Source organism: Gorilla gorilla, chromosome 7, assembly GCF_029281585.2.
Source record: "Gorilla gorilla gorilla isolate KB3781 chromosome 7, NHGRI_mGorGor1-v2.1_pri, whole genome shotgun sequence".
Lineage (NCBI taxonomy): Eukaryota > Metazoa > Chordata > Mammalia > Primates > Hominidae > Gorilla > Gorilla gorilla.
In genome coordinates this window covers 79098848-79113549 of record NC_073231.2, presented here as the reverse complement: position 1 = coordinate 79113549, position 14702 = coordinate 79098848, and the positions used below count along the sequence as shown (strand labels likewise).

At 40.4% G+C, this 14702-nt stretch overlaps 1 protein-coding gene across 2 annotated transcripts in view; it reads left to right on the top strand.

Annotated features, from left to right (window-relative positions):
• The window catches only part of POLB (DNA polymerase beta), a 33831-nt gene extending 19966 nt beyond the window's left edge, over positions 1-13865 (top strand). The window contains exons 10-14 of one of the 2 annotated variants that reach the window (XM_019032212.3): positions 3232-3302; positions 4542-4628; positions 11190-11254; positions 11767-11906; positions 13620-13865. In XM_019032212.3, coding sequence (XP_018887757.1) covers positions 3232-3302; positions 4542-4628; positions 11190-11254; positions 11767-11906; positions 13620-13714 — 458 coding nt within the window. In that variant the 3' untranslated portion in view covers positions 13715-13865. The remainder of the gene's footprint in view (positions 1-3231; positions 3303-4541; positions 4629-11189; positions 11255-11766; positions 11907-13619) is intronic. The other variant, XM_019032213.3, reaches the window with a different exon arrangement.
• The last annotated feature ends 837 nt before the right edge of the window (positions 13866-14702 follow it).

Here is a 14702-nt window from a genome sequence, read left to right as displayed (position 1 = left end):
GTCTTAGAAGTACCAGTTCAAAACCAATTCTTACAACAACCGGGTTCATCAGAAGAGTTCTGCTTAGTGTGTGAATGTGAGCAAAGTAAGAACCATATAATCCTGGTGTCTTACTGGTTTAAAATGTTGAAAAGCTCATACATGCTTAAAAATATTAACTTTTGGCCAGGCGCGGTGGCTCACGCCTATAATCCCAGCACTTTGGGAGGCCGAGCCAGGCGGATCACAAGGTCAGGAGATCGAGACTATCCTGGCTAACACGGTGAAACCCCATCTCTACTAAAAATACAAAAAATTAGCCAAGCGTAGTGATGGGCACCTGTAGTCCCAGCTACTCGGGCGGCTGAGGCAGGAGAATGGCATGAACCTGGGAGGCGGAGCTTGCAGTGAGCCGAGATCAAGCCGCTGCACTCCAGCCTGGGTGACAGAGCGAGACTCCATCTCCAAAAAAAAAGAAATTAACTTTTAAAATTGGAATAGAAAAACCTTATTTGAAACATTTTAGAGTAGATAGAGTAGATACCTGAACTGAATCTCTGGCCACCTATGGAGTTTTGTCTAGGAAGTAGGTGATGGCCTATCAGGAATACTCTGGGTAGCTGATGTAAGAATCTAGAGTTGGAGAGAGAAAACTAAATCCATACTCACCGATCAGTAGAAAGAACATTGGACTGGGGTCAAAAGACCTGGGGTCTGAGGCCAAATCTACCACTATTATGTCTCTCCTGATCTTAGATTCCATACTCGCAAAATGAGAGAACTGAAGTTAACCAGATTTTCAAGTATGTCTGCATCAGAAATACCTAGGACTTAAAAAAAAATACATATTGTTGTACCCTTCTGCAAATAAGAATCTCCTTAGGTGGGAACTGGGATTCTGTATTTTCAAAATGTAGATTTGGAAGCACAGCAAGCCAAATGCATGCTATGTTGGCTATGACAGCCTTCCTGGATTTATTTATTTCTATTTTAATTTTACTTTTTTGGGGTATGTTGTATGGTTATATGCTTTCACATAAAAAGGTATACTCTAAGACATCTCACTTCCACAGTCCCTGTGCACTCTTTCCTACTCCTGCCTGCTAAGTCCCATTAAGAACCACTTCCCTATGGATTCTTGTAATGTTTCTTCATGAAAATACAACTAAATACTAGTATACCATCTTTATTTCTTTCTTCTCCCTTTCTTTCATAAAGTTACATAATATATATGCAATACTATACGTTGCTTTTTTCACTTACAAATAACATCCTAGAGATTTTTCCATATCAATATATAGAAAACTTCCTTATTTATTTATTTTTTGAGATAGGGTCCCTCTCTGTCACCCAGGCTGGAGTGTAGTGGTGTGATCTCGGCTCACTGCAACCTCCGCCTCCTGGGCTGAAGTGATCCTCCCACTTCAGCCTCCAGAGTAGCTGGGACCACAGGCACGTGCCACCACACCCGGCTAATTTTTTTTTTTATTTTTGATAGGGACATGGTTTTACTATGTTGCCTGGGCTGGTCTCAAACTCTTGGCTTAAGTGATCCGCCCACCTTAGCCTCCCACAGTGCTGATATTACAGGCATGAATCACCATGCCCGGCCCCTTATTCTTTTTTGTAGCTGTGTAACATTCAGTTGCATGCATGTATCATACTTCATTTATTTATCCAGCCCACTATTAATGGACCCTTGGGTTGTTTCTGTTTCTTTGCTCATACAGTTTGTTTTTGTTTTTTTTAAATAAAGTGAAACATTTTTGTTGGTAGGCGGACAGTGAAAGACATCTAGCTTTTAGGAGAAGGAAATGAGAAGAAGAGAAGGCAATAGAATTTTCTTGATTAAAATAGCTTCCATGGATGTCCAGTACACATTCAGTCTAGTCTTCTTTTTTTTTTTTTTTTTTTTTTTTTTTTGAGGCAGAGTTTCGCTTTGTCGCCCAGGCTGGAGTGCAGTGGTGTGATCTCAGCTCACTGCAACTTCCACTTCCCAGGTTCAAGCAATTCTCCTGCCTCAGCCTCCCGAGTAGCTGAGGTTACAGGCATACACCACCATGCCCAGCTAATTTTTGTATTTTTTTTTTTTTTAGTAGAAAAGGGGTTTCACCATGTTGGCCAGGCTGGTCTTGAACTCCTGACCTCAAGTGATCCGCCCACCTTGGCCTCCCAAAGTGCTAGGATTACACGTGTGAGCCACTATGCCCGGCCTGGCCTTCTTTATATTTAAATATTTGGTTAAGGCACTGTGGCTCATGCTTGTAATCCCAGCACTTTGGGAGGCTGAAGTGGGAGGATCGCAAAGACACTGCAAGCTCTTTAGTTACCAAAAGTGTGTTTGGCCTCTGTTGTACTTATCAAAATGAAAGGGAGGAGATAGATTGGATTCTTTTATGCTGTATACCAGGCACTATAGTGGATGCTTTTACATATGTTCTTATTTACTTACACAATAGCATATGAAGTAGTTTTTAGTAGTTTACGTATAAGAAAACTTGAGGTCTAGAGGAATGAAGAGTCCTCACTTGCAACACTGAAAAAAAAGTAAAATGAAAAAATTCCATCTCAGTGGAGACAGAATTTCATAGAATATAGGAAAAGAAAGGTTTAAATAGCTGTATATAACTTGCCTGAAGCTATGTGGTTGTAGAGTATAGATCTATTAATTGAGTTCAATCATAAGAATTGAAATGAGTTTTCTTTTAAAAAAAAAAAAAAGAGAGCGCCTGGGTCTCTCTGTGTTGACTGAGTTGGTCTCGAACTCCTGGGCTCAGCGATCCTCTGGCCTCAGCCTCTCAAAGTGCTGGGATTACAGGCATGAGCCACCGTGCCCGGCCGAAATGAGTTTTCTGATTAACCTTTATAGAGTTAGAGTATATTGTTTAATTTGAGATTTTTACATATAGAGTTGTTCATAGGTGTATTTTAAAGCTATTTTAAAATATTGTTTTTATTCATTATTGAGTAGTTACTTAGGTGCATTTTTAATACATTAAATTAACTCGTTGTATGCAATGTATATCTAATGCCGATTACTGTTGTCATCACAGATTCTGCTGTCTACATCAATACACCTGAATAGTTGGACAGAAAATTGAAATCTTTTAACTAATTCTGACTATGAAGCACAGTGAAATAGAAAGTTAGGCTGTAAGAAGTAAGGCTCTTCTGTGTGTCATCAGCTTGGTTCCATTTGCCCAATTGATACATTTACATGGACAATCTCATATGTGTCTTCTGTCATCGCAGGTGCAGAGTCCAGTGGTGACATGGATGTTCTCCTGACCCATCCCAGCTTCACTTCAGAATCAACCAAACAGGTGCCTCAGAGTTTATAATCAATGGTGATCAGTCTTACACAACAGTGAATTTCACTTTTTAAGTGATAGTTGGGTATTTTCAGAATAAGTTTTGTTTTCGCCTTCCTGAAAAGTCTGAAGAGCTTTGTACTGATTGAATTCTGCGAAAGGCAAATTTCTCGAAAGGGATACCTATTATTCTTCCATGAGTTGCTGGGAGGACAGTCTAACATTTGAAAGAGATAATATTGAATACAATAGTTTTAGAACGATTTACTGTCTGTGATAAATAGTTTAGAAATACTATAATCAGATTTTCATTAAATTTTATCTTAAAAAATGAAATATTGAGAAACCTTACTTCTATTAGAAAACCTGTGAAGGCAAAACATTTTTTATTTTAGAATATATGCCTTTGGAAGGTGAAACAGCTGACTCTTTGATTTTTTTTTTTCCCCGTGAGCCATTTCAAGAACAGGAAAACTCTTTGATTTAAGGAAACAGATAAATACAACTGATCATTGTTTTTACAATCGTAATACCTTAAACAGTGGTTTCTAAAAATATGTTTCATTTGATAAGATGAATTTTCTATTAGAGGGAAAAAGTACTTGCTCAGAACATTAGAAAACATAGAGATGGCCGGGCACGGTGGCTCACGCCTGTAATCCCAACACTTTGGGAGGCCAAGGCAGGTGGATCACGAGGTCAGGAGATCAAGACCATCCTGCCCAACATGGTGAAACCCCGTCTCCACTAAAAATACAAAAATTAACCGGGCGTGGTGGTGCGCGCCTGTAGTCCCAGCTACTCGGGAGGCTGAGGCAGGAGAATCGCTTGAACCCGGGAGGCAAAGGTTGCAGTGAGCCGAGATCGTGCCACTGCACTCCAGCCTGGCAACAGAACGAGACTCCATCTAAAAAAAATAAAATAAAATAAAATAAAATAGAGATTTCTCCATAAATAATCAGAAAACTCATGTTAAAAATGTTTTCTTCCTGGGCTCGATTCCCTGCCAAAAAAAAAAAAAGTTTTCTTATTCAGGCATGATGTTGTTCCTGGTACTCTGGATGCTGAGGTGGGAGGATCACTTGAGTCCAGGAGTTCAAGGCTATAGTTTGCCTTGATTGTACCTGTGAATGGCACAGTCTCCAGCCTGTGCAATATAGCAAGACTGTGTCTCTAAAAATATTGTTAAATATTTTCTTGCCATTACAAAGTAATTACTCTTTTTCTTATTCCCTAATTATGATTCTACAGCCAAAACTGTTACATCAGGTTGTGGAGCAGTTACAAAAGGTTCATTTTATCACAGATACCCTGTCGAAGGGTGAGACAAAGTTCATGGTAAGTACTTGTTAGAGTTAGCACATCTAAAAAAAAACTTGGAGACTGTTCAGTAACCATTCTGAGTGTGTGACTTCATGGTAGCTTTGAATTACAGTCACCAAATAGAGCATCCATGAGACTTTAAAGAAAAATAATAGCAGGGGCTGGGCGCGGTGGCTCACGCCTGTGATCCCGGCCCTTTGGGAGGCCGAGGCGGGCGGATCGCCTGAGGTCGGGAGCTCAAGACCATGCTGACCAACATGGAGAAACCCTGTCTCTACTAAAAACACAAAATTGGCCGGGCGTGGTGGCGCATGTCTGTAATCCCAGCTACTCGGGAGGATGAGGCGGGAAAATCACTTGAACCCAGGAGACGGAGGTGCGGTGAGCGGAGATCGTGCCACTGCACTTCAGCCTGGGCCACAAGAGAGAAACTCCGCCAAAAAAAAAAAGAAAGAAAAATAATCAGCAGGATGCCTGATTCTCATAGCTACTCTCAGAATATTTTAGGAAAGAATTTTCTTTTAATTCTCCACTTGTAAATAACACGTGTCATCAGAATAGTTAATTAGGCCTGGGCACGGTGGTGTAGTCCCAGCTCTTTGGGAGGCCGAGGTCAGCGGATTACAAGGTCAGGTGATCAAGACCATCCTGGCGAACATGGTGAAACCCCGTCTCTACTAAAAATACAAAAAATTAGCTGGGCTTGGTGGTGTGCGCCTGTAGTCCCAGCTTTTCGGGAGGCTGAGGCAGGAGAATCACTTGAACCCGGGAGGCAGAGGTTGCTCTGAGCTGAGATTGCACCACTGCACTCCAGCCTGGGTGACAGACCGAGACTCTGTCTCAAAAAAAAAAAAAAAGAATGGTTAATTAGGCATAATCTGCTTTTTGAAAATACCAGTAATGACTTTGACACACAGTAAGTTTTTCCCTAAAATAGCAAATGGTTCTCATCTTCTCTGACTCAGAATTCTTCAGTAACTAAAGTAGTTAGAATTGATTGAAAAATATTAATCTATTTCAACCCCAAAGAAAGAAAAGTCATCAGGGTCTGTGATAGAACACTCAGGGGAAGAAACATGTTACATGGAATGATAACGAGGGAAGTTGATTGGGGGGGAATTAAGACTTAATAATTCAAGATGAATGGCTAGTGGATTAAAAGCAGATTAATAAATGATTCTGTATAAACACCAACAGGAAGGCAGATAGAAATCTAGAATTACAATTCTTTTTTTTTTTTTTTTTTTTAAAGGAGTTTCACTCTTGTCACCCGGGCTGGAGTGCAGTAGGGAGATCTCGGCTCACTGTAACCTCTACCTCCCGGGTTCAGGCAGTTCTCCTGCTTCACCCTCCCGAGTAGCTGGAATTTCAGGTGCCTGCCATCACGTCCAGCTAATTTTTGTATTTTTAGTAGAGACCAGGTTTCACCATGTTGGCTGGGCTGGTCTCAAACTCCTGACCTCAGGTGATCCGCCTGCCTCAGCCTTCCAAAGTACTGGGATTGCAGGCATGAACCACCGTGCCCAGCCTAAAATTAAGATTCTTAGTTCCTTTTTTTTTTGAAACAGGGTCTTGCTCTGTCACCCAGGCTGTAGTGCAGTGGCGAAACATGGCTCACTGCAGCCTCACCTTCCAGGGTTCAAGCAATCCTCCCACCTAGTAGCTGGGACTACAGGTGCGCACCACCATACCTGGCTAATTTTTGTATTTTTTGTAGAGGTGGGGTTTCACCATGTTGCTCACACTGGTCTCGAACTCCTCAGCTCAAGTGATCCACCCTCCTTGGCCTCCCAAAGTACTGGGATTACATGTATGAGCCACTGTGCCCGGGCCTCTTCTTTCTTAAGGTGACATTTAGTGTTCTGTCACCTATATATATCATTTGAGTCCATTTTCTCCACACCCCACATTTCCCGGGTGATATGACTGAAAGGAAAGAGACTGTGCTTTTGGAGAGTGGATGTGCTAAAATTAGTAAGAGTCTCAGTGCATAGATTTGACAAGAGTTTTAGCCAAAACTAGAAGATAGTTGAGAAAGATAATTAAATTGTCATGTCATTCAGAAAGTAGAGTGGTGTTTGCCAGGGCCTGGAAGGAGGGGGTAATAGGGAGTTCCTGTTTAAATGGCACAGAGTTTCAGTTGGGGAAGATGAAAACATTCTGGAGATGGATGGCGGTGATGGTTGCACAACGTGAATGTACTTAATGCCACAGAATGGTACACTTAAAAATGGTTAAAATAGTAGTCAGGCGCAGTGGCTCATGTCTATAATCCCAGTGACTTGGGAGGCTAAGGTGGGAGAATGGCTTGAGCTCGGGAGTTCGAGGGTATAGTGAGCCATGATCGCACTACTGCACTCCAGCCTGGGTGACAGAGCAAGACCCCATCTCAAAAAAGAAAAAAAAAAATTGATGGCCAATAGATGGTAAATTGTATGTTGTGTATATTTAACCCACACACATACAAAAAATCATGTCATTAAGTTCAGCATGGTGATATTAGTGGGCTGTGAAAGTGTATTTTCTAAGCTGGTCACACTTTAACAATGCTTCCAAACGAACTTTGGAAAGATAAAAGTAAAGGTTCTAGTCAGTCTTGGAAATTAAATCTCTGATTTGTTCTCTTGACTCTGTCAAGTTTTGAAGTCTTACTCTGTTCCCAAAAGTATATACATACATGAGATGGTATTAAAAATAGGGCTTGTGTATGCCCCATGAATAGCCTTTTCAAATTTAGGTGGATTTTAATTCACTCAAAATGAATGTGCATGAATCTTACATTTAAGAATATTCAGTCAGATAAAATCCTAAAAACAGTATCTGCTAGACAAGTTGGATGTTGTGCACAGTAGAAAAGTGTCTTGCTACATCTGGGCATATTTTGGGGACCTCTCTGGCCTAAATCTTTCTCAAGTATCATCCCTGTGAAAGTCACTAGAAATCCTTACTGGGAAGTGTGCCAACTGTTTTCAAAGTTAATGACCAGGAAGGTATTTCCACACTACCATGGCAGAAGATGTTTTTTTATAATCTTAATGGTGTTCTGCTGTGCTCGAAGAGAGATCCAGAGGAAAAACCAACAGAAGCTATAGGAATCCAGCTAGCAAGAATACAAGGTAAAAGGGCCAGGCATGGTGGCTCACGCCTGTAATCCCAGCACTTTGGGAGGCTGAGGCAGGTGAATCACCTGAGGTCAGGAGTTCAAGACCAGCCTGGCCAACATGGCGAAACCCCATCTCTACTAAAAATACAAAAACTAGCCGGGCGTGGTGGCGGGCGCCTGTAGTCCCAGCTACTGGCGAGGCTGAGGTGGAAGGATCGCTTGAACCAAGAAGGCAGTGGTTGCAGTGAGCTGAGATTGTGCCACTGCATTCCAGCCCTGGCGACAGAGCAAGACTCCCTCCCAAAGGAAAAAAAAAAAAAGGAAAAAGTATAATCTAGTGGGCTGGATGTAACCTGAAAAGGAAAGGTGGTGGGTAGCCAAGTCTTTGTGATCTTGTTGATAGTGTTGGACTTGGGTTATCCCAGTACATGTGCCACAGGAAAGAATACTAAGGCCACTCACCCATCCTAGGATAGACCCTATCTTGACTTCCCTGTCTTTCAATCATACATCTGGCAGCACATCTACCGGTATTGCCAGGAAAGGCATCCCCCAGACATATTTCCAGAAGAAAACAGGCTAAAAAACAAGAAGACTGGGTTTGTTTACTTGTTTTTAAAGTATAGAAGATTCAGGTGACAATAAGAACAAGAAACTAAGGCCTTTATGTTGCGACATAGGAATCCATCTCAGTGGGTGGTTTTTGACAAAGTTTGGATGTTATACCTGTGGTTCATAGTCCCTGGAACTTAAAAAAATACCATAGTTGAGTATGCTGTTTTGACATTTGTAATCATTGTTAGGAAGAGAAGCACTCGAGGTCAACTTTCAAATCAATTTTAGAGACAGGTAAGAGGTGGTTTGTATCTTTCATTATAGAAGAATAAATTTGGATACAGAAGATAGAGGGTCTTATTCTGGCTCCATTACTAATACTCTGTATGGCATTGGGAAGGTGGATTTACTTCTAAAAGGCCTGAGTTTTATCTTTAAAATTGATATTTGCCCTACGTCAGAAGACCGTTATGCAGATCAAAATTAAATAGTATATGTGGAAACTTTGAAGAGTTTGTACAAATATTTGATGTACAAATAAGAATTTGCACAACTTCAAAGATAATGGATCTTCCAAGAGTTGTACAAAGAGAGCTGCACAAATATAAGATGTCATCTGTGTGGAAATGGGTCAGTAGAGGCAGGTGACCTGGTAAGGGTTAGATTGGGGAACAAAAGAAGGCATAGAAAGAGAGAGGATGGTGCCATGAAAGGAGAACAGAATGTGGAGAGTGAGCACCCCCAGGGCAGCAGTTGTATTCAGTCAGTTCAGCAAATACATACAAGCATGTCCTCCATTCCAGGCACTGTTCTCGAAGCTTGGGATGTAGCCATGAATTTAAGTAAAACTCATATTTGAGGACTGTGGGAAGGGACTGATAGTTAACAATGAACATAATAAATATGTGAATTATATAATAGGTTGGGTAGTAAGTGTTATTTTTTAAAAAGGAAGAACAGGGTGTAGGGGAGAGGAGAGTGAAGGAGGCAGTATTAAATAGTGTGGTTGGAGGCAGCCTCATTGAGAACATGAGACTTAGGGAATGACATAGGGAGTTAGCTAAGCAGGTATCTGAGGGAAGAGATAGCCAGGCAGGAGTCCAAGCACCAAGCCTATGGGAATGAGCATGAGCAAGATATCTAAAGAAGCTAAGAGCTCTAGACTTCTAAAAGGAAATTGGCTGCAAAATGAATTCAACTTAGGTAGTGAAATAAACCATTCTCATTCCATATCCCCTTTTTTTGCAAAACCTCTTCTTGCTATCACCACTTACTAGTCTTAAAGGTATGCCTCTTCATGTGTTTTTCAAGTTATATGCAAGACACAAATTCCTTTAAGCTAATAGTAATCAAACCTTAGGAAAGCCATGGTTATTCCAGATCATCTTGTGCAATCATAGTCTTTAGATAATTGAGCTATACTATATTCCTGTGAATATAGTAACACTCAGAAGAAAAAAAGTTTCCTCTGCATTTAACTATTGGTTTTATATAAGGTGAGTGCCATTCAAATTTCAGTATTTTGTGCAAGTTTGGCCTTGGGTGATTTTCTGTGAAATATCTGCAGTAAGAATTCAAGGGACAATAGGAGATACCATGGCTACCCCGAGGAAATGAAAGAGGCTTTATTTCCGACACTCAGTATGAAGCTACCCAAATGAAATGCCAAACAAAGCTAATCCACTCAATCTAATACAGAATTTACAGTAAAACAGAGAAATTCTTTAACATTAGCACTTCAGAAAAAGTGCAGGAAATAAAATTAGCCTTGAGGAAAGGAACAAAGCCATGAGATAAAATCCTATTACTGATGTGACAAACAGCAACATCATTCCCTGTGGTATCTAGACATCCGCATCCGCAAGGTAATACCTCCTGGTAATTCCAGGTGGAAATGACTTCTGATCCACTTGAAGGTGGAAGTTGAGTTGGAACTTGTTAGTGCCTAAGAAGGTAGGTTTCATATTTTGAAGGTAAACATATTTCATTAATCTTTCTTCCATAGGAACAGCTAAAGAATTAGTTTAGATTTTAATTTTTCTATTTTGCTGAGTGAAAAAGTATGGCTTTTAGTGGCATGTGTTAACTTGACCACTCTTGAGGACCAGAAGCTTGTCACTTGTGTATTTTTCTTAGAATGTAGCATTTGATACTTTTAATTGGAAATTTGGTGGTGCTTATATCTTGTTTTACATATGTATGGGTTGCTGACCAGTCCAGATTTTTTGTCCATTTTTCAGGAAAGGGAAAAGATAAAACAGACTTGGATAACTTTTGTTTGGAAATTGTAGAAGTATAATGAAAAATTACCTGTGAAGGAAGAAAGTGATCCTCTCATTTTCTGATCTCATATTTTTCTTATTTTCCGTGTCTTTCTCCCTTCTAGTGTCTGAGAGATTTCTTCAATTTCAAACTCTTTTACTTCTGCTACCTATCATTTTAAATTTTGATTTAAACCTTTCCCTGAGGGTTTTCTGTAGTATTCTGTTCTTACTTCATGGATAGAATATCTTCCGTTATTACTGGAAGCTTTTTTGTTTGAGACTATACTGGTAGCTTTTTTGTTTTCTTCTTCCTGCATAATCATCGTTTCTTCCACGTTGCTCTCTTCTGTTTATTTTGATGTCTGTGTTTCGTGTTCAGTGTTTTCTTTGATTAGTTTCTTGCTTAGAATCACACAAAGGCCAAATCCTCATAAAGAGAATCCTTATTTGCAGTTTTGTATAGTTCTCTAATTATCATGAAGTGTAATAGAAAGATGGGGATAGTGTATTGCTCACAGAAGCTGCTAAGTTAAAAGTGCTCAGAATTCTAGAGCTGCTAACATTAAAAACAAAAATGGCCTTGTGTTTTACTTGATTAAAATTAAGCCTTAAGTTTAGAACATCTTTAAACTTGGTTTAAAATATTCATTTTAGGGTGTTTGCCAGCTTCCCAGTAAAAATGATGAAAAAGAATATCCACACAGAAGAATTGATATCAGGTATTGTTCAGACTTTGTTGCTGACCTGTTAACTTTTCCAAACTTGTCTCGTTTTCTCCCTCCCTGTTTGTATCTTGGAGTTCACATTCATATCTAGAGCCTTTTTTACTCCCGAGAGCCATATGTTCTTGCCAAATGCAATGTTTAGCTCCAAAGTACGTAAAGAATAATGACTGTCTACAGACTCCGATTTATTTTCTCTAGATTTGCACCTCACCATGATGCCTTCCACAGCTCAAAAGTCATTTCCTGCCTGGGCTAAGTTAGTTGTAATAAGTGATAATGCAGTTTCATTTCTCCACATCTCTTTCAGAACAAAGTTCACAGAAACCTAAACAAATTACAAGGTTGGGGTGATTTGAGCAGTCTACCTCATGATAGTCTTCTCTTCAAATTATTAGACCACTTAGGCTTATCTTTGGTATTTTGTTCCTTATTGATTTTAGGAGTCCTAGATTTGCTAAACTTGAAATGCATGGTAAAAAAATGTATCTACTGTCCATTTTTTTTAGGTTGATACCCAAAGATCAGTATTACTGTGGTGTTCTCTATTTCACTGGGAGTGATATTTTCAATAAGAATATGAGGGCTCATGCCCTAGAAAAGGGTTTCACAATCAATGAGTACACCATCCGTCCCTTGGGAGTCACTGGTGAGTGTCCATGTGTGTATTAGAGATCATCTCTCATCTAGAGAGAAGGTTATTTTCAAAGATACTTTGGTTTAGTAAACCTAATAACTATGCCAGTTAGTGTAGTTTCTTTGTATTTTTAGTCCTTCAGGCAACAAGAGAGGATTTAACGCATAACATGCTCCTAGGCCCTCAGTTGAAGGCCATCAAGGCAAGCGTTAGTTCCAGCTTTGTTAAAATGGATTAAATCCTTGCATGCTCAGTAAAATATCTTATTCATCTAAAAGGGTTTTTTTTTTTTTTTTTTTTTTTTTTTGCTGTTGTTTAATGTACCTCTAGGACCCCTGAAAAACTCAAGTATCATTGTTTTCAGTGCCACATACTTTGCTTTTAGTGCCATGGTATCTTTGGCCCCATGCTTTTAAAGTTTAAAGAATAAGGATTGCTGAATCTATGCTTAATGGGTCCTGTTAACATTTCACAGTATACTATGTGGTTTACTGTTCTCTACTAGGAGAATGAATTTTTGTCATTTTGTCCTCAAAGTATAAAATACTTTGTCCTCACAGTATAAAATACTTTGTCCTCACAGTATAAAATACTTTGTCCTCACAGTATAAAATACTTTGTCCTCACAGTATAAAATACTTTGTCCTCACAGTATAAAATACTTTGTCCTCACAGTATAAAATACTTTGTCCTCACAGTATAAAATACCTCATCCCTGGTAGACTAGGGCAGTGCTTCTCACAATTCAGTGTGCATACCAGCAACATGGGGGCCTCACTAAATTCAGATTCTAATTCCTTTGGCTTGCAGTGGGGCTCAGGATTCTGCATTTCTAGTAAGCTTCTAGATCAGAGCTTACCAATCTTTTAGCTTCCCTGGGTCACATTGGAAGAAGAGTAATTGTCTTGGGCTACACATAAAATACACTAACACTCACGATAGCTGATGAGCTTTAAAGAAAAAAATCACAAAAACATCTCATCGTGTTTTAAGACAGTTTATGAATTTGTGTTGGGCCACATTCAGAGTGGTGCTGGGCCACATGCAGCCGGCGGGCCATGGGTTGGGTAAGCTTGTTCTAGATAATGCCAGTGCTGCTAGTCCAAGAACCGAGTTGCAAAGGAACTCACTAGAGTATATAATACATAGTGGCTCCAGCAGAAAGGACAATCATGAGTGAGGATGACTTGAGTGGCCCTAGCTGGGATCCCCAGGTTCCCTTTGTGGCACTGATGACTCACGAGATGAAGCTCCAGCACAGGCTCCTGGGAGAGGATAGAGGTAGTCAGTGTCTTTTTTTCTGAAATGGAGTTTCGCTCTTGTTGTCTAGGCTGGAGTGCAATGGCACATTCTCGGCTCACTGCAACCTCTGCCTCCCAGGTTCAAGCGATTCTCCTGCCTCAGCCTCCCGAGTAGCTGGAATTACAGGCATGCGCCACCACGCCTGGCTAATTTTGTATTTTTAGTAGAGATGGGGTTTCTCCATGTTGGTCAGGCTGGTCTCAAACTCCTGACCTCAGGCGATCTGCCTGCCTCGACCTCCCAAAGTGCTGGGATTACAGGCGTGAGCTACCACATCCGCCAGTCTTTTTTTTTTTAGTGACTTGGTTACCATTTTCTTTTTTCTTCTGAAAGCAAGTCCCACACAGCTCTTAATCTTGAACCCTCTATAACTAAACTATAAAACTGGTTCTTACAATAAGTTTTTTCTCTCTGTACTTGCAGGAGTTGCAGGAGAACCCCTGCCAGTGGATAGTGAAAAAGACATCTTTGATTACATCCAGTGGAAATACCGGGAACCCAAGGACCGGAGCGAATGAGGCCTGTATCCTCCCTGGCAGACACAACCCAATAGGAGTCTTAATTTATTTCTTAACCTTTGCTATGTAAGGGTCTTTGGTGTTTTTAAATGATTGTTTCTTCTTCATGCTTTTGCTTGCAATGTAGTCAATAAAACCTCATGTACTATTATTGGATGATGATGATCTTATTTTCTTAGCAAGTATGTTTAGTTTAAATTTTCATATTGTGTTCATGATCATACTTTACTATGGGTTTTGTAGAGAGAAATATGAGATGATAGCAGATCTTTAATGGGAATTTTTATTTTCTCATATTCTGCTCTATGCTATAAACCACATTACCCCTACTTACTGATCAAAAATTAGTTAATTAAGGTACACCCAGAGACTAGCCTCTGGAAGACTGTTCAATATTTTCTAGAAACTGGGGGGGCCGGGCACGGGGGTTCATGTCTGTAATCCCAGTACTTTGGGAGGCTGGGGCAGGTGGATCGCCTGAGGTCAGCAGTTGGAGACCAGCCTGGCCAACATGGTGAAACCCTGTCTCTAACAAAAATACAAAAATTAGCTGAGGGTGGTGGCATATGCCTGTAATCCCAGCTACTTAGGAGGCTGAGGTGGGAAAATTGCTTGAACCCGGGAGGCGGAGGCTGCAGTGAGGCAAGATCACACCAGTGTACTCTAGTCTGGGCGACAGAGTGAGACTCCATCCCAAAAAAATAAACTAGGGACCTTCATAAATTTAGTTTTTTGTTGGGCCCATATTTGATTGTGTCAGTCCATTCTTGCATTGCTCTAAAAGAATACTGGAGACTGGGTAGTTTATGAAGGAAAAAGGTTTAATTGGCTCATGGTTCTGCTGACTGTATAGGAAGCATGGCACTGGCATCTGCTAAGCTTCTTGGGAGGCCTCAGGAAGGTTTTACTCATGGTGGGAGATGAAGTGGGAGCAGGCACTTCACATGGTGAAAGCAGGAGCGAGAGAGAGGAGGTGCCACACTTTTAA